The sequence below is a fragment of the Drosophila innubila genome (genome assembly GCF_004354385.1).
Source record: "Drosophila innubila isolate TH190305 chromosome 3R unlocalized genomic scaffold, UK_Dinn_1.0 2_E_3R, whole genome shotgun sequence".
Lineage (NCBI taxonomy): Eukaryota > Metazoa > Arthropoda > Insecta > Diptera > Drosophilidae > Drosophila > Drosophila innubila.
This window is the reverse complement of record NW_022995380.1, coordinates 24,578,811-24,596,442: the sequence shown is the minus strand read 5'-3', so window position 1 is coordinate 24,596,442 and position 17,632 is coordinate 24,578,811. Positions and strand designations below refer to the sequence as shown.

The following is a 17,632-nucleotide window of genomic DNA, read 5'->3' as shown; positions in this document are numbered from 1 at the left end:
TATTTTGGGATCTTTATAATTAAGCAAGATCAAAGTTATAAAATTTACATTATTTGTAAAAATTTGATTATCATAGATTTTAATTTCATGTCTTTCTTATAGATTATTATATCAGTTTATTGTTCATTTACTTTTAGTATACTTATTTCTGTGTGCTTAATTTACAACTAAAAGCAAACTTTCTTTAAGTAACGTTGGAAGAAATTGCTAATTATGATACAATTATGTATAATATACGTGTTTAAAATACAAAAATACATATAAATAGATTTTTATTTCCTAAAACTTAAGCTGAGTAAGTTAGAATATAATTTTTCTGTCTTCTTGTTAGAGGTCTTTCTGTGTTTTGGGTATTTACTAACATTTAAATGTCAATTCCCGTTTTTTTTTTAGTGTTCTGTTAATTCTTGTGTATATCCTTCCGATTTTTCTGTTACTAGCAGGCCGTTGGCTGCGGAAATCTAGAATTTTAAATTCCAATATTAAAATAAATTGGGATATTTTATATGAATAACTAAGTACTTTGAAATATGTTTTGCATGCACAGCTGAGAGCTATAGGATGGATGCGCTACTGTTGTTTGTGCTGCAGGGCCAGCTTATCTTTAAATCATCAATTAAATAAGCTAAAAATAATATAAAATAAATTGAAATCAACAGTAAATTTAAAAGGTTAAATCAAACAATTTGTTGAGATATCATAAGAATGTTCGAGTAATAGATGAAAGCATGTTAGCCCACTTGAGTATGAAGAATGACAATATTGAAGGATGACAACAGCTTAAACTACTGCTAGAAACTTACGCCGCATTACTAGCTGGGACATCATCAAGAAGTACCTCCCAGCGTGAGGTGATAATGTATATAAGACAGAAGGATATGATAAACACCACAACGCCAATGCTTAAAGTGGTTATTTCATGCATATTTGACGGTCGTAAGAAGATGCGTGCGCTAAACTGCGACCAAGTTGATTCAGTCCATGTTGAGTACTGCCTTGAGCTCCAATCGTAATCTAAAATTCGAAAGCCAGCATTTAGTAACAGATAGAACACAGACAATAGAATATCGGCACTCACCATCCATAAGGAATGCGGGACTCAAAGCACTTGTGTAGTTCTGGGTTGTGAGACGACACTCTCCAGTGCCATTAAAGCCCGCAAAATATGACATTGGCAGTTGGGTGCAATTTTCCATTGGCACTTGTGGTTGTGGTTGCGAAAGCAAAAAGCCAAGCAGGCGATATGTCCAACCTGATGATTCTTGCGAGCCTCCCAATACACTTATGTAGCTGTCCAAATGGGAAAATCAATTTTTAGCAATGTATTAGACATATGTATTAAGCAGTTATACTCACCGCATGGGCGGAAGTGGTAGACCACTTGGACTATCCGGATGCGAAGAAGCTTTAAACAGTGGACAGTCGGACGATTGAAGAAAGCAGTAGAAAAACTCATCTGCCAAGAAGGGATTGGCCACTTTGCTCTCTTGATACTCTTTACCAGTTAAGGTCTCATAAAGCGTCATGGCCACTATTGAGGACACATTCCGTACTTTCATTTGCAGAGAATTGGTGTCAAAGTCCTTGAAGTCGCTTACATCGGTCAACGTTGTGTAATCTTGACTGGTATTGGCATATACAAAGGCCACATTATCGGGATCATCATAAATGGAGTGATAGTATCTGTTGCCAGGTACCGCATTCAAAATGAACGCTGGGAAATTGGAATCACGACGCAAAAACGATTGCCCTGATGTTGGTGGCATATGATATCCGACACTAGATTCGAAGTTCACTTTAAAATTGTACCGCGATGACTTTGCATAGCGGTTAAGCTGCTGTAGCAATTGCTGGGCCAACGATGAAGATTTGTGGAGTGTGTGCAGCTTAATGTTGGCTATGTCGTCTAGTGTTCCAATATCTAGCATTAGTTCAATATTTTCAAAAGAGATTGGACTGGATCGCGTAGAACGGGTGGGAAAATCCAGATTCTCCAAGTCATAGACGAATCGCTGGGAGCCAATATAATCATATGATTCGCCATTAAATGCCACAAATAGCACATTCCGGTGCGGATCAGGCAACAAGTTCTGTGCAGGCAACAAGATCCGCAGCATTTGCGCCACCATCGTCATAGTGGCCAGGCCCATGAGCGAATCCATTGCACCCAAACCTAAGAGAATGAAAGTGATTAAACGATTGAAATTGAGATTAATGCTATACTACACTTACCCACACCATCGAACATGCTTGTGGTATCCAAACGACATGATACAATTATATATTTCTCGATTGGATTGACAATTCGTTTACCATCATCGGTGTTTTCAGGCGAATTGCGCGGATATAATGTGGCATAGACATTGCGTCCCTGCAAGGGATCACAGTACTTGGTGCCGCCAAGATTGTTGATGAAATTTGTCCGACGCATGCACACCTCAGAGTTAACAGCTGCCGACATGAAGGACTTCACTTCCACAGCACATAAGCTGCGCATTGCATGTGATTCGTAGTCAAAGTTATTGAACTTTTCAAAGCAATTCTCCAATTTATTAATTTCGTCCAGATCGGCTATGTAATAAATGGGAAAAGGGAAATCCTCATGCAAGAGACCCGTGCCCCAAGGATTCCATGTGGAGGCAACGTTACTCGCATCACAGGTCGCAGTCCCACTACTATTGCCCAGTCCGCTGTACTGATTCGGACAGTTGAGCTCATGAGAAAATTGTTTCATTTTCTCCGGCTTATTTATCAGCAGCACAACGGAAATTATCTTTGGCCCAGCCTCTTTCAGGCGCATTATATTGTTCCTGGTGAACAAATGTGGTGGAATGAGTGGTGCATATGGTGGCGATGGTGGACTGGTGAGCAAAAATTCCAAGTCGGCTTCAACATTTATTAAGTGTAGTACACCGACAGAGCCCGAATGCGTTGCTGTGGGATAAATTCCAGCATTGTTATTGTAGTGTCTTTCAATCTCCTTCTCCTCCACCTACTTACACGAGCATCCAGTCTGATGTGTGCCATTCAAGCGCCGGAAACAACTGGCGCCCATGATGGGCTGGTACATTTGATCGCGCGTACGTTCTCCAAGAACTGCAAAGGACAATTTAAAGCGGTTAGATGAGTCAGCAATACAATTGTTCTATTGTGTAGGCGGTTCAAAGAAGTTTATACATGTATATTTAAATGTACAAGTCTGCCGTTTATCCTTACCAACAACGCCATGAAGCAACAACAGCAGCCATATTGCAGCCGCTTTCACCTTCTGTGCCATTGGAGTTACCCTTTTTACCTTCAATGTCTTTGTTTGTGCCTATTTTCTTGGCGTTATTGCAAAAATAAACTATTTGCGTTAGGGATGTCGAAATATCATCGATACATCGATAGATACTTTTTGGTGATGATATATTTTTAAGCGATATTTTTTTCTGGCGATAATATCAATATCGATATAATTATTTGATATTATTTAGCGAGACTTTTAGCCGTTGCCTTTGTCGTATTCACCAATTTTTTTTTTTAAACATAGCAATATTATACTTTGTCAAAATGGATAACACTGCATCCAAGCGCAAACCGTGTAATAAAATATGAAATTTAGTGGAAAGACAACTTATTTTAAGTGAAAACACGGCATATTTTAGGTTCCGCCCAGATATTTATATCGATATTTTTTTGTAAAAAATATCAAATATAAATATTTTTTTTATATCGAAATATTTTTAATATTGATATTTTTACAAATATCAACATTGTTTTTAATTCAAAAATGCAAAATTGGATTTAAAGATCATGAACTTTTGTACCATAAAACTGTGTTCCTTGTCATCTATTAAGTGATTCAAGTGACTTTTCATAACGCAAAATTTGATTAATATTAATGAATAAAATTAATTTGTCTCATTCTTGCGGAGCTTAATTATTATTTACTTATGGCTACAAAATATGTATGTAAAACTTTACTAGAAGGTTAACATTTAAAAAAGGCATTTGAATTACAACTAAAAGAGTGAATCCTCAGCGCGTATATACTCTCCAATGTCAGATTGATGGAAACAAACGGTGGTCAATGGATCCGCAGTTTTGCATTCGGTGGTGGAGCGTGCAAGCACTCCAAAGCCCAGAGCCAAGTCATTCATGGAGTAGACAACGACTCCCTGATATTGTCCAGCGTTCTCGGTGATGCGGCCTAGGCCAGATTTTGGTATATGGTTGCCATACAGATACTGCTGCTCAAAGGAAGGCTTCACCCACACCTTGTACTGTGCATACGGTGCCAGATAGTAAAGAGCCGTAATGTGGAACTTTAACTTGTTGGTCTTTGAGAACTTGCCAAAGCAAGTACCTACGCAGACTAGCTGTTTGTAACCGAAGCACTCGCTTAGCTTCAATATACGCTCAGAGACATAATAAACACGATCCCGATGCTCACGGAAGCAGTAAGTTCCATCTGGACGATCAATTAGCTGCTGTACATTGGTGCCGATGCTGAAAGAAAATGCCATGTTTTATCGCAAATAGTTTATCTAACCACAGGCTACTTACTATTTAGCTAGCTTCTCGAAGAGAATTTTGGTACGCTCGTCTGTTAATCGTTTCATTTTATTTTTATTTGTCCGAAACGCGGCACAATCTGAAACAATGTGTTTTTAGAAAATAGCACCAAAAAATACCAAAGCGGTGAAGACAGTCGAAAAACGGTGTGGCAACCTTGGATCCAATAAGCGGTGTGGCAGTTTTACTTCCCGGAATTAGGTTTACTCCCATTTTTAGATCCAATCGCAAAAGAGCTGTTCAGCTGCGTGCTATACCTGTCAGCCTTTAACAGAGTGCACGTTAGTTTTATAATTTTAAAAACTGGTCCAAACTCCTTATATTGTAAAGAATTTTATTAACGATTAATTCCTTATTTCAATAATGCAAAGATATAATGAATAAATATTTATTAAAAATAACAGTTAGACTAAATTGACATTAAAACGTAAATAGTTAAGTGGGTTTATTGTGATACTGATGTTCTTTTAATAGATTCTCTAGCTGTTGTTCCTGATAGTACACCACAAATTGGGCCGCCGATACTTGCTTAAAAAGAGCGCAAATACTGGGTTTTAGATTGTAGAAGAATAGGAGCTGTTGTCGTTCTTTGAAGTCGTTAATAAGCGAATCTATAACAGTAGCCGTGGTAAAGTCAGCTCCATAGATATGCGAGGCATCCACGACGACGGGCACATTCTGACGCTGGGAGTGCTTGTTGACCAAATTCCGTACATATTCGACAGATGGAAATATCAAACAGCGGTCGGGCGTAATCATCAGGTATTCAATGCCCGATTCGGTTAAAAGTAACTCCATACTGAGCTTAGGACGAGCAGCATTGTACAATATAAATACGACATTAATGCCGATGCCAACTAAAATTCCGCATTCCAGCGGTAAGACCAGGCAAGCGATGAAGGTTCCAAGGCCAGGCACTAAATCGCTTTCTAGTTATTGTAAATAAACAAAGGTATTAATATAATATAAGAAATAGGATATTTCTCAAACAGATACAGTTTCAAACTTTATATTTTTGTCAAATCTTAAACGATTTCCTTGCGGAATGTAAATTTTATCAAATTTAAAAAAGTTTGCACTTGACACTATTAAAAAAAAAAAAGGATTTGGGAAAACTCGATATATGTCTTACATTTCAATTTTAAACTCGATATTACTTACTTTTAGCTCGCCACATGGGCTTGATGACTTTGATTTCGACCATGAAAACCACAGCAGCTATTATAATAGCGGCCAGTGTAGGCTTGGGTATAAAGTAAAAGTAAGGGGTTAAGTAAAGTAGAGCTATAATGACTAATGATCCAGAATATATATTGCTCAGTGGTGTCCTCACGCCGCTGGCGTTGTTGACAGCACCACGGCTCAATGCTCCGGTTCCCGGAAATCCTTGTACAAAGGAATTTAGTATATTGGCCGTGCCAATGGCAATTAACTCTTGTGATGCATCAATTGGCTTGCCGTAGGCTAAATTATGAATACAATTTAAATACCATGTTTAAGTTATTAGCAACTGTGTTTGAGTTATCACTCACCGAAAGCTTTGGCTATTGCAATACTCTCCATGAGCGAGATCAGAGGTATCACTATCAATCCAGAGCCCATGCTATGTACCATATCCAGGAAAGACTCTGAGGTGCCATCAATGGTTTCGTTGGCGCTTAGCGATGTTGGTGGCCACTTGACGCTGGGCAGACCAGAGGGAATACTTCCCACGATTCGAAAGGGTGTAACGTGCTCCTCACTGTGCAGCAGGTATCCCATAATGCAGCAGACAATGACCAGAATGGCATTACGAGCAGTGCCAATGATCCAAATCACTTTATTCACAACACGCTGAAGTCCTGAACGCTGTTCATCTTGTTCCGGTCCAATGCGACAGGAGGATAAAGTACGCATTATCAACAACACCACAATGCAGGTTATTCCGAGGACAGTGTCCGCGGCACGAGCTTGTTGTACGTTGGCGAAAACCTGTCTCCAGATTTCCACAAATGTGTTGCCATTGGCCGTTATGCCCAAGACACTCTGAATTTGCGAGGTGAGAATAATCAGAGAGACGGCCGAAGTAAAACCCGAGGCAACAGGTCCAGAAACAAAGTCAATTAGGAAACCCAATCCAAAGACACCCATCAGTAACTCCACCATGCCGCACAGAAGACTGAGTAGTGCGGATTTCTGCCAGGAACCTTTTGCAACCTGATATGTCATCAAGGCAACAATTGCTGAAGGACCCAATGGCACATCCTTGCAACAGCCCAGAAAGATATACACAAAACAGCCTACAAACGACGAATATAATCCATACTGAAATAAAATAAAATTAACTATGTATACATCGTATCAATTGGAGATGGATTGAAGATGAATCGCTTACCGCCACCGGAAGACCGGCAATGCCCGCGTACGCCAGTGCTTGGGGAATGACAGTGAGTCCGACACTGATGCCGGCCACAAGGTCGCAAATTGCATCCTCGCTTTTATAGCCCGGCAGCCAGTCCAGAATCGGGAGTCTCTTGTGGAGCGTTTTCCTATTAAATATTCGTTTTTGACAATTTTTTAAGCATCTCCCCGTATACTCGGTGATGCTCCTTGACGGCTCTGGATTTACTTTTTTGCCATCTTCCGTTACTGAAAGATCATCGTAAAAATATATATGTATATCCCGACTGTTCCCATTTAGTAAATACCAAAAATCGCCTAATGTTTTAATAATAATATTAGAGAAAGAAGTTATTTTTAACTTGAAAGCTTAATTGTAACGCAACTTAAAGAAACTTTGTACCTTAAGAAAAATTTGCATTGAATTTGTTAAAAATATATTGAAAAGAACTCGATTTTTACAAATACAAAACAATATTTATCTATTTTTCGATCGCTTGTATTTAGAAACAAAATTTAATCTGAATTGGATCTGGATGAATAAGACAATAACAAATATACACTTAGGGAAAGGGGTCCTATCTCTTCTATCAGTCAGACAGATGAGCGTCACACAGGTTTTCTTTTGTGTCAATAAATTTATTATTACAAGCCCAAGTATGATCGGACGAAACGCTGTATAGAACGTCACGAAATTTTTGCAATTGCAAGCAAAAAATTAAAGTTAAATTGCATACCATAACGATAAAGGTAAATGTTGTTATTGTTAACGCTGCAACTCGTTGACTAACTTTTGACAATACTTTATATTATCACGTACTAAACACGCGCCAATTTACTGGGCCCATTTTCATTTTTTTAAGATTTCTATTGTTCTTCCGTATACCCTTTAAGCTTAATACAAAGAGTATGATAACTTAGTGGCAACAATGTAACATGCATATCGAATCATAACCCTTTTCGTAATCTTTCTGTCGTAGATTGTATTATTCTAATAATTTAGAGCCGTTAACAGAGTATTTTGAAGTCTCACACACTCTGCTATTTACTATATTTTTACTTTCACACAGAAATTTCATTGTCAAGGTCTACCGATTTATCAGCTGAGAACATCTGGGCCATTCTCTATTTTGAAGCGAGCACATTTCTCGTTCCCTCAAAAGTGTGATTATTTCTAGGTTGCACATTGCGAAACATTGTTATAAAATGATCATAAAACCGCTTTTGAATTATTCAAGCGTGTACAGTGTGTAATTTCCTAATAATAAATTAAATATTTTTATTTGACTTACATATAAACTCCTTGGATCCCTGAGAGCCACCTTCTATGCTGTAGTCACTGTAATTTTGTTCCGGTATATTTAAATTTATGCTTATTGTAGAGCACTTAAGTGCATCATTGATATACACATGATTTGATGCAGGATTGGATTTCATTTCAAGTTTTTATATTTTATCTAGAAACAGGTTCTAAAATTCTATCGAAATCGTTTTTAAACTATTTTAGTTGATTTCACCTTTTTAAAGAACTTGTTAAATTATTTAACATTCCTGTCGAATTTTCTTATAATATTTTAGAACTCTTTTTTATTTACAACGGACATAAACATGTTTTGAATTTATAATAATGCACGCCCATAACAGTAAGGTAATGATTATATTTATGTTGGTTTATTTCCGTCCACTATATACTAATCCAATTGAGCACTCTCAAGTGCTGACAATACTCGGATTCTCGTTTTATACAGAGTACTTCATTTAATGCATCTTTAAAAACTATACAACAATAAACCTGTTTGAATCAAATAGGAAAACATTAAAACATTAATCTAAATGTAATTAGATGAGACAACATTGGTTTTGGGTAGGTTTCAAAAAATAGTACTATAAATACTATATGTTAATAAATAAACAGGTATCTTATTTACAAATGGGAATGGGAATTGATTAATTAAGTATCCGTATACAGCAATCTTTAGTCCTGATCAGTAATATTTATATTTGATTGTATGCGCAACACATTTTGTGAATAAATAAAATCAAAATAAAATTCAAATAAAGACACGCTCAATAACCGTGTCATAATAAATAGAATGAGCGTGAAATAATTGTGATTGTACTATTTAATTTGATTACTGTTTATTATCGAATTGATTGCTATTTTGGCGGCCCTCAGCACTCTTCTCTCCAAATGATCTCATGGTCGATGGAGCATACTCGTAGCCAAGCCTTTTTGTTTGCTTTGTATATGGCCAACAAATATTTCGCCTATTTAAACTGACTTTCAGCTGAATTGCAAATAAATAAGACTATTCAAATTGTCTATTTTAGTTTCTTTTCGTATCAGTTCGTTTTATTATTATCCAAAGCGGAACGTTATATTGTTTTAATATTGCTTTGTTGGTTCATTTTGGCATTTTGTATATTAAATGAATTTTTGTAATTGACACTGGTTTACACTAATACACATAATATTAGTTAGTTTCACAAAACTTTAACTGCTGTGCGAATAATAATCCATCAGTTTACAGTTTCTTATTGTACTTCCGAGAGTTGCTGTAACTGCAACATAACACTGTGAAATCTGCGAACAAAACTAAATACAAAATTGTTTTAAGGCAACGAATTTCTCGAATTTCAGCGTACATTTATTGTAAACGACGTTTGTTTGTAGCGTGTGAAGCTTCTGATTAGAGCTTTTATTGTGAGCCGGCGTCAGTGTTGGGTGTGAGCTTTGGGCTCGGGGAAATGTGAGTAATGCGCTCTCACTCGCTCAAAGGTAAGAGAGTGAGGGACAGCGCGCGAAAGTTGTTGGCATTAAAAATGTGCACTCGCATACACACATTTGTAAACACAAGAGCACGCAACTAAAACTGCTGATGGTTTTAGAACATAAATAAAGTTCAACAACTTGTTACGTTGATATTAAGTAATTTATAGATACATACATGCTAACATTGGGATTAACATTGTAAAATAAATATCAAATTTTTGAAAGCATAGCATTTTAAGTCTATTAATATATTTTAAGCGTCCAAAGAAACAGTCGGAATGCTTAATGTAATTTCCGATGGTTTATTCCTTATTGACATTTATTCCAACTCAAGCAAATGCCCGGCTAGCTCAGTCGGTAGAGCATGAGACTCTTAATCTCAGGGTCGTGGGTTCGAGCCCCACGTTGGGCGAGTTTAAATTTTTTTTATTTTTTTCAATTTAAAATTTACTGTTTTTATTTTTGAATTTAAAATTGTGTATAACTTGCCTAATCACGATTAATTAAAGTGTTTGTAAATTTATTTTTCTAAACTTATGATCCCAAAACAATACGTGTACAACAAAAATTATTGAATGGAAATTATTTAGAAATGAAATTGGAATTAACGTGGTTTTTTGGTTTTATATACCTCAATAATAAAACGGAGTTTTTTTTTCTTTTTTTAACGTTTATTTAATAAAATTTAACTGCTACGGACAAAACGTTTTCAATGGGAAAAGTTTTTAACTGCAAACGTACAAAATTGATTTGAATGTTATGTAATGCCTTAAAGTTGAGATTTGCAAATCATTTCAAGTGCGAACTTGTAAAACTTTTCCAGGTGCATGTGTTTCATGTGTTTCATATCGATAAAGCGCTTTCAATGCATTTTATAGTAAATTGAATAACTTTTGCCTAGAATTACACATTATTTATTAAATTTAAAATATTGCTAGTTTTTGTTGAAATTTGTTAAATTGGTTTACAGCATACAAGTAATAGTACAAAATTATTAGAAGTGTGCTAAAGTTGTCTACTTATTGAATCGAAATAATGCATTTTAGTCGACAGTTGATCGGTATATATATCAAGTACAGACTCGTGTTTGGTAAGGATATCTATATAAAACCTTTATTAGACAATACGTACATTTGTAAACTATGTATAACGCGACTTTGTGTGAGAAGCGAATAAAATTGACGGTGGTACTTATGAAACTTATACAATATAACGACATTTGGGCTAATGACGACTGCAACTTGCACTTTATCTATTTATTACGCCAATTTGATAGCTTATTGAATTCGGGGAGCAATATCGGGAGCATAAAATGTATTTGAACAAGATCTTTCTTTTTTGATTTATTGAGGCACATTTGATGGATCACTAAAGGACATAAACGTAAATTGTTGAATAGCATTTCTCTTGCCATGACCTAAGTCGCCTTCTAGAAATGCTTTCTCATGCTCATGTGGGCGGAGTAGACAAACGGCGCCATCAGAGTGCAGACAGATACCAAAATGTTTACAAGAGTTTGTTGATTTGCTGAAATTTCAGAAATTAGTATTTTATTCTCATACAAGTTCAGAGTACAATTTTCAGCTGAACCTACCTCCACTGCAAATATCGTGCAATATATCCTCCACATAGCCATTATCATTATCACACAGACAGAGTTTGGTTTTACTTGACATGAACTTGGATACTCCGATGGTCCGATTATTGTTCTCGAATTGACAAACCATCCCGTCCTCACAATCATTATTGCTGTTGCACTTGTGGCGCAATCCTGGAATGCCAACAAATGTTAATATTAAAATCAATATGATAAGCTATACATTTTTTAAATTGTTTTTCACATTACTGCTTTAATCTAAAAAAAAATAATGAAATTTACTACTATCTACTACTTAAACCTAAAAATGAAATGATATAAATATTATATATAAATATTATAAGTCGGTTAATTGATTTGATTTAATTAAGGATAGTTTTTATACTAAAACATTTGATGATAACAACCACATATTGCAAGGATATTTTACCTTCATACTCCATAATGTTCAAGGGGCAGAGAGTAGATGTACTACAAAATTTCTAACACAGTTTATCGAATTAGTGAGTTATATGATGATTCAGATTGTTGAACAACTATGTATTTAGGAGCCTTTTGTTTACATACCATTGTATTGATATTTATGGATATGTATGTAACTATTGTACTTGATATGTAACAGTATTTACGTGTTCCTTGCAATTTGTTGTGTTGTGCATGTCACAAATTGGCACTGCGGCTTTTTGAGGGTTGCTTATTTCAGACACGACATTGTCACATAAATTTGACTTTGCGCTACCATAAAGAAAATCTCGACTCAAGTTACCTTCAACATTCAACATCATCTTGTATGCAGTATGTATTTCTACAGAATTTTCAAAACAATGAAAGACAAAAAAAAAAATCGAGAATCGCAAAACAATTGAATCCTTTTTTTGACCAGGTGTTCTTGGCAAGTAAATATCCTGCATATTTCCTTAATTAAATTCAAAACTTTTATTTTATTTCACTTAATTATGTATGAGAATATATGATAAGGTTATTCAGAGAAAATCCAGATACATTTATTAAAGTATAGAGTACTGGGCATCTAATAGTCGAATACTTTTAAGTAACTGCCCAACATTTGCTCACTTTTAGGCGTCAAACATAAAAGCGAAATGAAAGACATGTGTGAGTCTCAGATGAAAATCTAAATAAATTAAAAGGTCCCACGAGAAAATCTTAGAAGGAACATGCACATACGTATGTATACATATGTGATGAGGCTTTGTTTAATTCTCATTTAGAGCTGCAGGGTACTTGAGTCGCTGGCAAACAAAACAACTAGATGCCAAGAAGCTGAACTCTTGAATTATAAATGTAATTGTACATGGAAAATGTCTAGCAATTAGGTAGGTGCTAACTAACTAAAGGTAACTGTAACGGCAATGGAAAAGCTTTCTATTTCGAGATGACCTTATTCGTCTCTAACATAAGTACCTTTGAGCACATCTGGGCAAAGTCCATTCATTGGTGGTGTATCATCTCCACAAAGGCATCGCATCTTGTAATCATTGGTGTCCTTCACACAGCTGGTACGGTCTATGGCCGAGCAATCATCGTGATTGTTGCACTCGCGACCTTTGACTGTGAATCGAATGGAAATTAATTAATTCAATAGTCATATTTTAATTATAGCTTATAATCGAATCTAGCTACCGTTTGGCAATTAGCCAAAACACCGCCTACATTTCTCTACTACTATTTGTACTACATCTACTACTATTAATACTAATACTCCTACTACTTTTACTGCACACTGTACTACCCGATTGTGGGCGGACAGTGCGCGTGATTTGCCAATGATTTGAGTTTATCGCTGAGCATTTACCATTTCGTTTTGCCATTAGCGTTGTTGTCATTGCATTTGAGTGACTTGTTTGATCAATTTCTGATTTGTGCCCGAGTCTATACAATAACAACTTAGCTATGTGTATTTGTCTAGTAAACCTGCCAGACACGGCATGTCATTAGACGATTCGGTTCGGATAGATATTTAATACACTCTTCAACATTATGAATATTTTTATTAATGAGTTAATAGGGAAGATTAGAATAGATATATATGTTGTTGACAAGTAACACAGAATTCTACATTAATCTCTTGTCAAATTATACGAATTACTGTAGTCCAAGTCTACTTAATTTATTGAAACGATCAACAAACATTTCATTAATGATGCACATTATTGAGTACAGCTAATTGCACCCGGCTTTGCCCGTGCTTTAAACCACATTGCAAGCTCTGAATCAATGTTTACCACACCGCATTTGTTACACTGACCTCGACCTCAATTTCAAATGTGAGGGGGAGTTTGCCAAAAAATATAAAGTACCTATTGATTAGATTCTTTGTATAGATTTTTTTTTGAAAATTTAAAGCCCACAGAACTTTGAACCTTGGTGGCAAGAAGAAATTTCTGGAAGTGTACTATTTGCTAAGATCTTACAAAATAAACTTGAAACTTATAAAAAAAAACACAGAACCGTATTAGACTATAGGTTCCAAGCAGTTTTAAGATCTGTGGGAAGTAGGCAATAAAAAAAAACACCCAATAATAAAATGCATTTTAAAGTTTATGCTCATATTTTAAATATTACTTTGATATAAATACGTTTGCCTACTTATAGGCATCTGTAATTTTTACACTAAAAAAATGTTGGTTAATAAAGTAGCTTGTTGATAATCAAGCTCAGTTTTACTACTTCAACGCCTGGAGGTAATACTCACTTATGGGTCCCTGAGTGGGTGGCGGTTGATTATTGGTCTTGCCGAATGTGGTCAATGCCGTCGAGCTCACCCCAAAGAGTATGATGAAGACGCCAAAGAGCATGGTCAAGCTGCCACATTGTGTGAAACGCTTCAAGGGCTGCATTTTGGTGCAACTTGAGTTGGGCGTAAAGGAATTAAATTAAGGCGCCAAAACTCGAGTGTTATATAAATTGTTTCAACGTACTTCTTTTATTTGTTTTATAATCAAACTATTACGCACTATAGTTAGAGGAGTTAAAAATGTTTTTTATTTGCTTAACGATTTTATGCAAATTTCAACACTTAAACTAGTTTCGTCCCGAAAAGAGCACAACAATCAAAACAAAGGAAAATTATAAACCAAGCTTGGAATTATATTCAGTTTGTAAATAACAGTATGTTTTTATTATTGATATTCGTATACTTAATATTTCACTTTGAATAATATTTAGATCTAAGACTGGATCTGAATTTTAATTTCAGCTAACTGAACAATGAACCATTCGCCTGCGCGCTCGAAATCCAAATGATGAATTTCCTGGCCGAAACGGTGCTTAAATTTTGTACCCTAACGGCGCCGTGGACGGCTCGACGGCTACTTACCGCTCGCTCACGCCAGCCTAGAGGCCTACCCTTAAGACCCGTCTACTCTCAAGGAACTAAACAAAAGGGGGTCACTTGACAATGAAGTTTGTATACTCTCACCGCGCTAATTTGGGGATTTCGCTCTCTGACTATTAAGGAGATTACCGAAATTTATACCATTTATTAGACCATAATACCAGATAATATTTAAATTATTTTATTTTTATTTATTTAAGACTGGAAAACTTACATTAAACTGTTTTGAAAACATAAAATTAAACAATTTAAAAAATGAATAAATAAGATCTATAGAGCTTAACTCTTTTAAAAATAAAGAAGTATAATTTCTTTTATTTTTGTCAGAACAGTTACCTACTGGATGTACGAAAAATACTTTTTGACTTTCCAAAAATTATAATATGAAGATACTTAACTTTTATTTCCTGCTAAAAGATTTAATATTGTTTTAAAAATGAGCACTATTTTAATATGATAAATCTGGTTAATTATCCATAGATGTTTATGCACATGTTTCGTTACATTTTTTTTCGATAGGCAGACGTCACAGATGCTTAAAATATAAGAAATAATATATATAATATAACTGGTTTTATTTAATTATCATATATCTAAGTTAATTGTATACACCTGTAGCTACACAACTAAAATATAAACAGAGTCACAGAGCTCGCAATCAAGTTTTGAATTCTACTCAAGGTCGTTTATGCATTCACTTATTCATTGTACTCTCGCAATGAGAGTGAATTGAGGCATTCATATTAGGACTACTCTTTGGCTATGCCTGAATTTAGCGTATGTGAGTGCGAGTGTATGTGTGGGTATGTGTGTATCACAAGCTGTAACGCACTTGTAGTGACTTCGTGTATTTCGTTAACGAAGATGGATTTTTTTGCTGTTGCTGCTATTGTTGTTGTTGTTGTTGCTTTGTAGTTTTACCTTCGTGCAATTTTTATTGTTGTTGTGCTTAGGTCGCGACGACCTCGTCTCGTCCTCGTCTTGGTGTAACTCAATGTGTGTATTATAATAATGGCGAAGTCATTAGAGCCATTGCATAGCCTAGTTTTTGGAGCCTCCAACTAATACGCTTACAGGCCGCACAACAATAAAGTGTAGCATTAGCACGCACAACAACTACAACAACAACAACAACAACACCAACAGCAACAACAACAACACCAACAGCAAGCACCAAAAGAAGTAGAAGTAAAAGTACTTTTGCTAAAACAACAGCAAATACTTATTTTGGCCATTATTCGTTGTGTTCTTTGGTTTGTTTTTGGGGCTGTGCAGGGCTCTAATTACATTTTACTTGCACTACCAACTACAATCAGTGCTGCTTGTTGCTTTCTAGCTGAACGCTCTGCCGAAAGGTTGCAGGCCCCGCCCACAATGTCCAAATTGGCAAATTTCGCAAATCAGATTTTATATCAAGAATGCAATCAGGAAAAATAAACTATACAAAATACTTGTACTCAACTTGCTTATTTAGTTTAATTCTTAGTCAAGTTTTCTCCCACTTCTGTCTCGTCTTTTGTTTTATTATTTGAAATTGTGATACTTGAAACCTGGAAATAGCCATTTAAATATGTGTTTTAAATAAGGTCAAAAATGTAAGCCCTTGGCATACCAAGTTGGTTCGACATGAAATATCGTATCTTACTCGTACTTGTTTTTGCCTTTAAGAATGGTGAGGGCTACTTGGGGTTTATTTTTGGGCACATTGCCGTGGAATATGTCAAGCGGTCATCTTATCAGGACGTTAATCTTGTTATAAACGATTATTGTGATTGGTGTGACAGCAAAGCCATTTGCCCTTCACTAAACGTGCAGCATTTAAAACCATTTTGGTTCTTATAACCCAAAAGCATAAGAAATTAAATTTACACGCAAACAAAACATAATGAATGAACCTTTCATACACTTACAAACTTATTAATTAAACAAATTATTAAGACTGTGATTATAAGTGCTTTTATTGAAATAAAATCGCAATTGATACAATTCCATTTATAATTATCAACAAAAATAAACGTTATCTTAGGTAAATTTACGTACAGGCAAAATAAAGTAATATTCAGATTTAACTAATTATGAAGCTAAAATACAGGCAGGATTAAATTTCTTAAGAATTAAATAAGTTAAAAATCAATAAACTTAAAGAAGTTCTTGTGACATACGGTTTATTAAAATGAATATATGATATGAAACTGCTCAAAACGTTTAAGAACTATGCTACCATAAAATTAAGAACTTTATCTTCAAAATTTCGGAATAACCATTTCATTCACCTTGTGCCAATGTGCAGCCAAAAAAAATAAAAACTAACAACAAATATCCTCGACCAGACGAAATGTGGAATGAATAAATTCTTGCATGGCATACCTAATTAACTACAAGCGAATTATTTATATATACATATATTTAAATGTATATATTTTGTATAGTATTTTTACAGACATATTTTTTGACGTCTTGACATTATTGATAAATGTTGTGGCCGAAATAGTTGGGAAATTATATAGAAAAATCACGAATGAGAATCAAATGAAAATTAAGGGGCTGCAGCTATACTAGGAGAATTGGGCCCAGTAATTAAATAACCATTTCTTTCCTTTCTTCACAATCTGGCTGCCATGTTATTCTTAACTGATGATTAATTAGTGCGACAGTGAAATGCAAAATGGTCAACTAACAACAACTATATGTATACAATGTATGCATGTTTATAATAATTTTCTCATGAAATCTCTGTGGAACTGGGAATGGCGATGAGCATGCCTAGAGGTCATCACGTTTACGCTGCGCAACCGGAACCCAACCCAGCCACAATAACTCTTGAGTGAATGCCAATTTGGGTACTTTAATTTCATATTATCGTCAAGTGTAATTGCACCTAAAACCAACCCCACACCCCCTTCATACGAGCTCTCTGCCCTTATATTCTACATGCAAGTTTGTTCTTCTTTGTTCCATCATGAACACCATA

General features: G+C 35.4%; 4 protein-coding genes and 1 non-coding gene across 8 annotated transcripts; 1 reads left to right on the top strand and 4 right to left on the bottom strand.

Annotated features, from left to right (window-relative positions):
• Positions 1 to 119: 119 nt before the first annotated feature.
• LOC117792843 (nicastrin) lies at positions 120 to 3,353 on the bottom strand. 2 transcript variants are annotated; one of them, XR_004618199.1, is made up of 8 exons: positions 3,217 to 3,353; positions 3,001 to 3,096; positions 2,233 to 2,934; positions 1,357 to 2,173; positions 1,079 to 1,290; positions 804 to 1,014; positions 523 to 625; positions 343 to 461 (listed from the first exon to the last, which is right to left on the bottom strand). XR_004618199.1 is itself a non-coding variant. In XM_034633136.1 (7 exons), the coding sequence occupies exons 1-7, from the start codon at positions 3,275 to 3,277 to the stop codon at positions 437 to 439; spliced, it is 2,124 nt and encodes a 707-aa protein (XP_034489027.1). In that variant the 3' UTR covers positions 120 to 436. The 2 variants fall into 2 exon arrangements, 1 of the variants encoding a protein (XP_034489027.1); XM_034633136.1 differs by lacking the exon at positions 523 to 625 and having other exon boundaries at positions 120 to 461; positions 3,217 to 3,277.
• A 583-nt stretch (positions 3,354 to 3,936) lies between these two features.
• LOC117792852 (60S ribosome subunit biogenesis protein NIP7 homolog) lies at positions 3,937 to 4,676 on the bottom strand. Its single transcript, XM_034633150.1, has 2 exons — positions 4,549 to 4,676; positions 3,937 to 4,491 (listed from the first exon to the last, which is right to left on the bottom strand). The coding sequence occupies exons 1-2, from the start codon at positions 4,602 to 4,604 to the stop codon at positions 4,005 to 4,007; spliced, it is 543 nt and encodes a 180-aa protein (XP_034489041.1). The 5' UTR covers positions 4,605 to 4,676; the 3' UTR covers positions 3,937 to 4,004.
• Positions 4,677 to 4,927: 251 nt separating this feature from the next.
• LOC117792844 (sodium-independent sulfate anion transporter) lies at positions 4,928 to 9,553 on the bottom strand. Of its 2 annotated transcripts, none has more exons than XM_034633137.1 (6): positions 9,385 to 9,553; positions 8,229 to 8,393; positions 6,932 to 7,185; positions 6,090 to 6,861; positions 5,719 to 6,021; positions 4,928 to 5,486 (listed from the first exon to the last, which is right to left on the bottom strand). In XM_034633137.1, the coding sequence occupies exons 2-6, from the start codon at positions 8,371 to 8,373 to the stop codon at positions 4,993 to 4,995; spliced, it is 1,968 nt and encodes a 655-aa protein (XP_034489028.1). In that variant the 5' UTR covers positions 8,374 to 8,393; positions 9,385 to 9,553; the 3' UTR covers positions 4,928 to 4,992. The 2 variants fall into 2 exon arrangements, with proteins under 2 accessions (XP_034489028.1, XP_034489029.1); XM_034633138.1 differs by having other exon boundaries at positions 8,229 to 8,406; positions 9,466 to 9,514.
• A 495-nt stretch (positions 9,554 to 10,048) lies between these two features.
• On the top strand, positions 10,049 to 10,121 carry Trnak-cuu. Its single transcript has one exon. It is a non-coding gene; the product is annotated as a tRNA-Lys (tRNA).
• Positions 10,122 to 10,795: 674 nt separating this feature from the next.
• LOC117792851 lies at positions 10,796 to 14,558 on the bottom strand. 2 transcript variants are annotated; one of them, XM_034633149.1, is made up of 5 exons: positions 14,246 to 14,558; positions 14,020 to 14,174; positions 12,729 to 12,875; positions 11,304 to 11,480; positions 10,796 to 11,236 (listed from the first exon to the last, which is right to left on the bottom strand). In XM_034633149.1, the coding sequence occupies exons 2-5, from the start codon at positions 14,162 to 14,164 to the stop codon at positions 11,139 to 11,141; spliced, it is 567 nt and encodes a 188-aa protein (XP_034489040.1). In that variant the 5' UTR covers positions 14,165 to 14,174; positions 14,246 to 14,558; the 3' UTR covers positions 10,796 to 11,138. The 2 variants fall into 2 exon arrangements, with proteins under 2 accessions (XP_034489040.1, XP_034489039.1); XM_034633148.1 differs by having other exon boundaries at positions 14,020 to 14,558.
• Between the last annotated feature and the right edge of the window lie 3,074 nt (positions 14,559 to 17,632).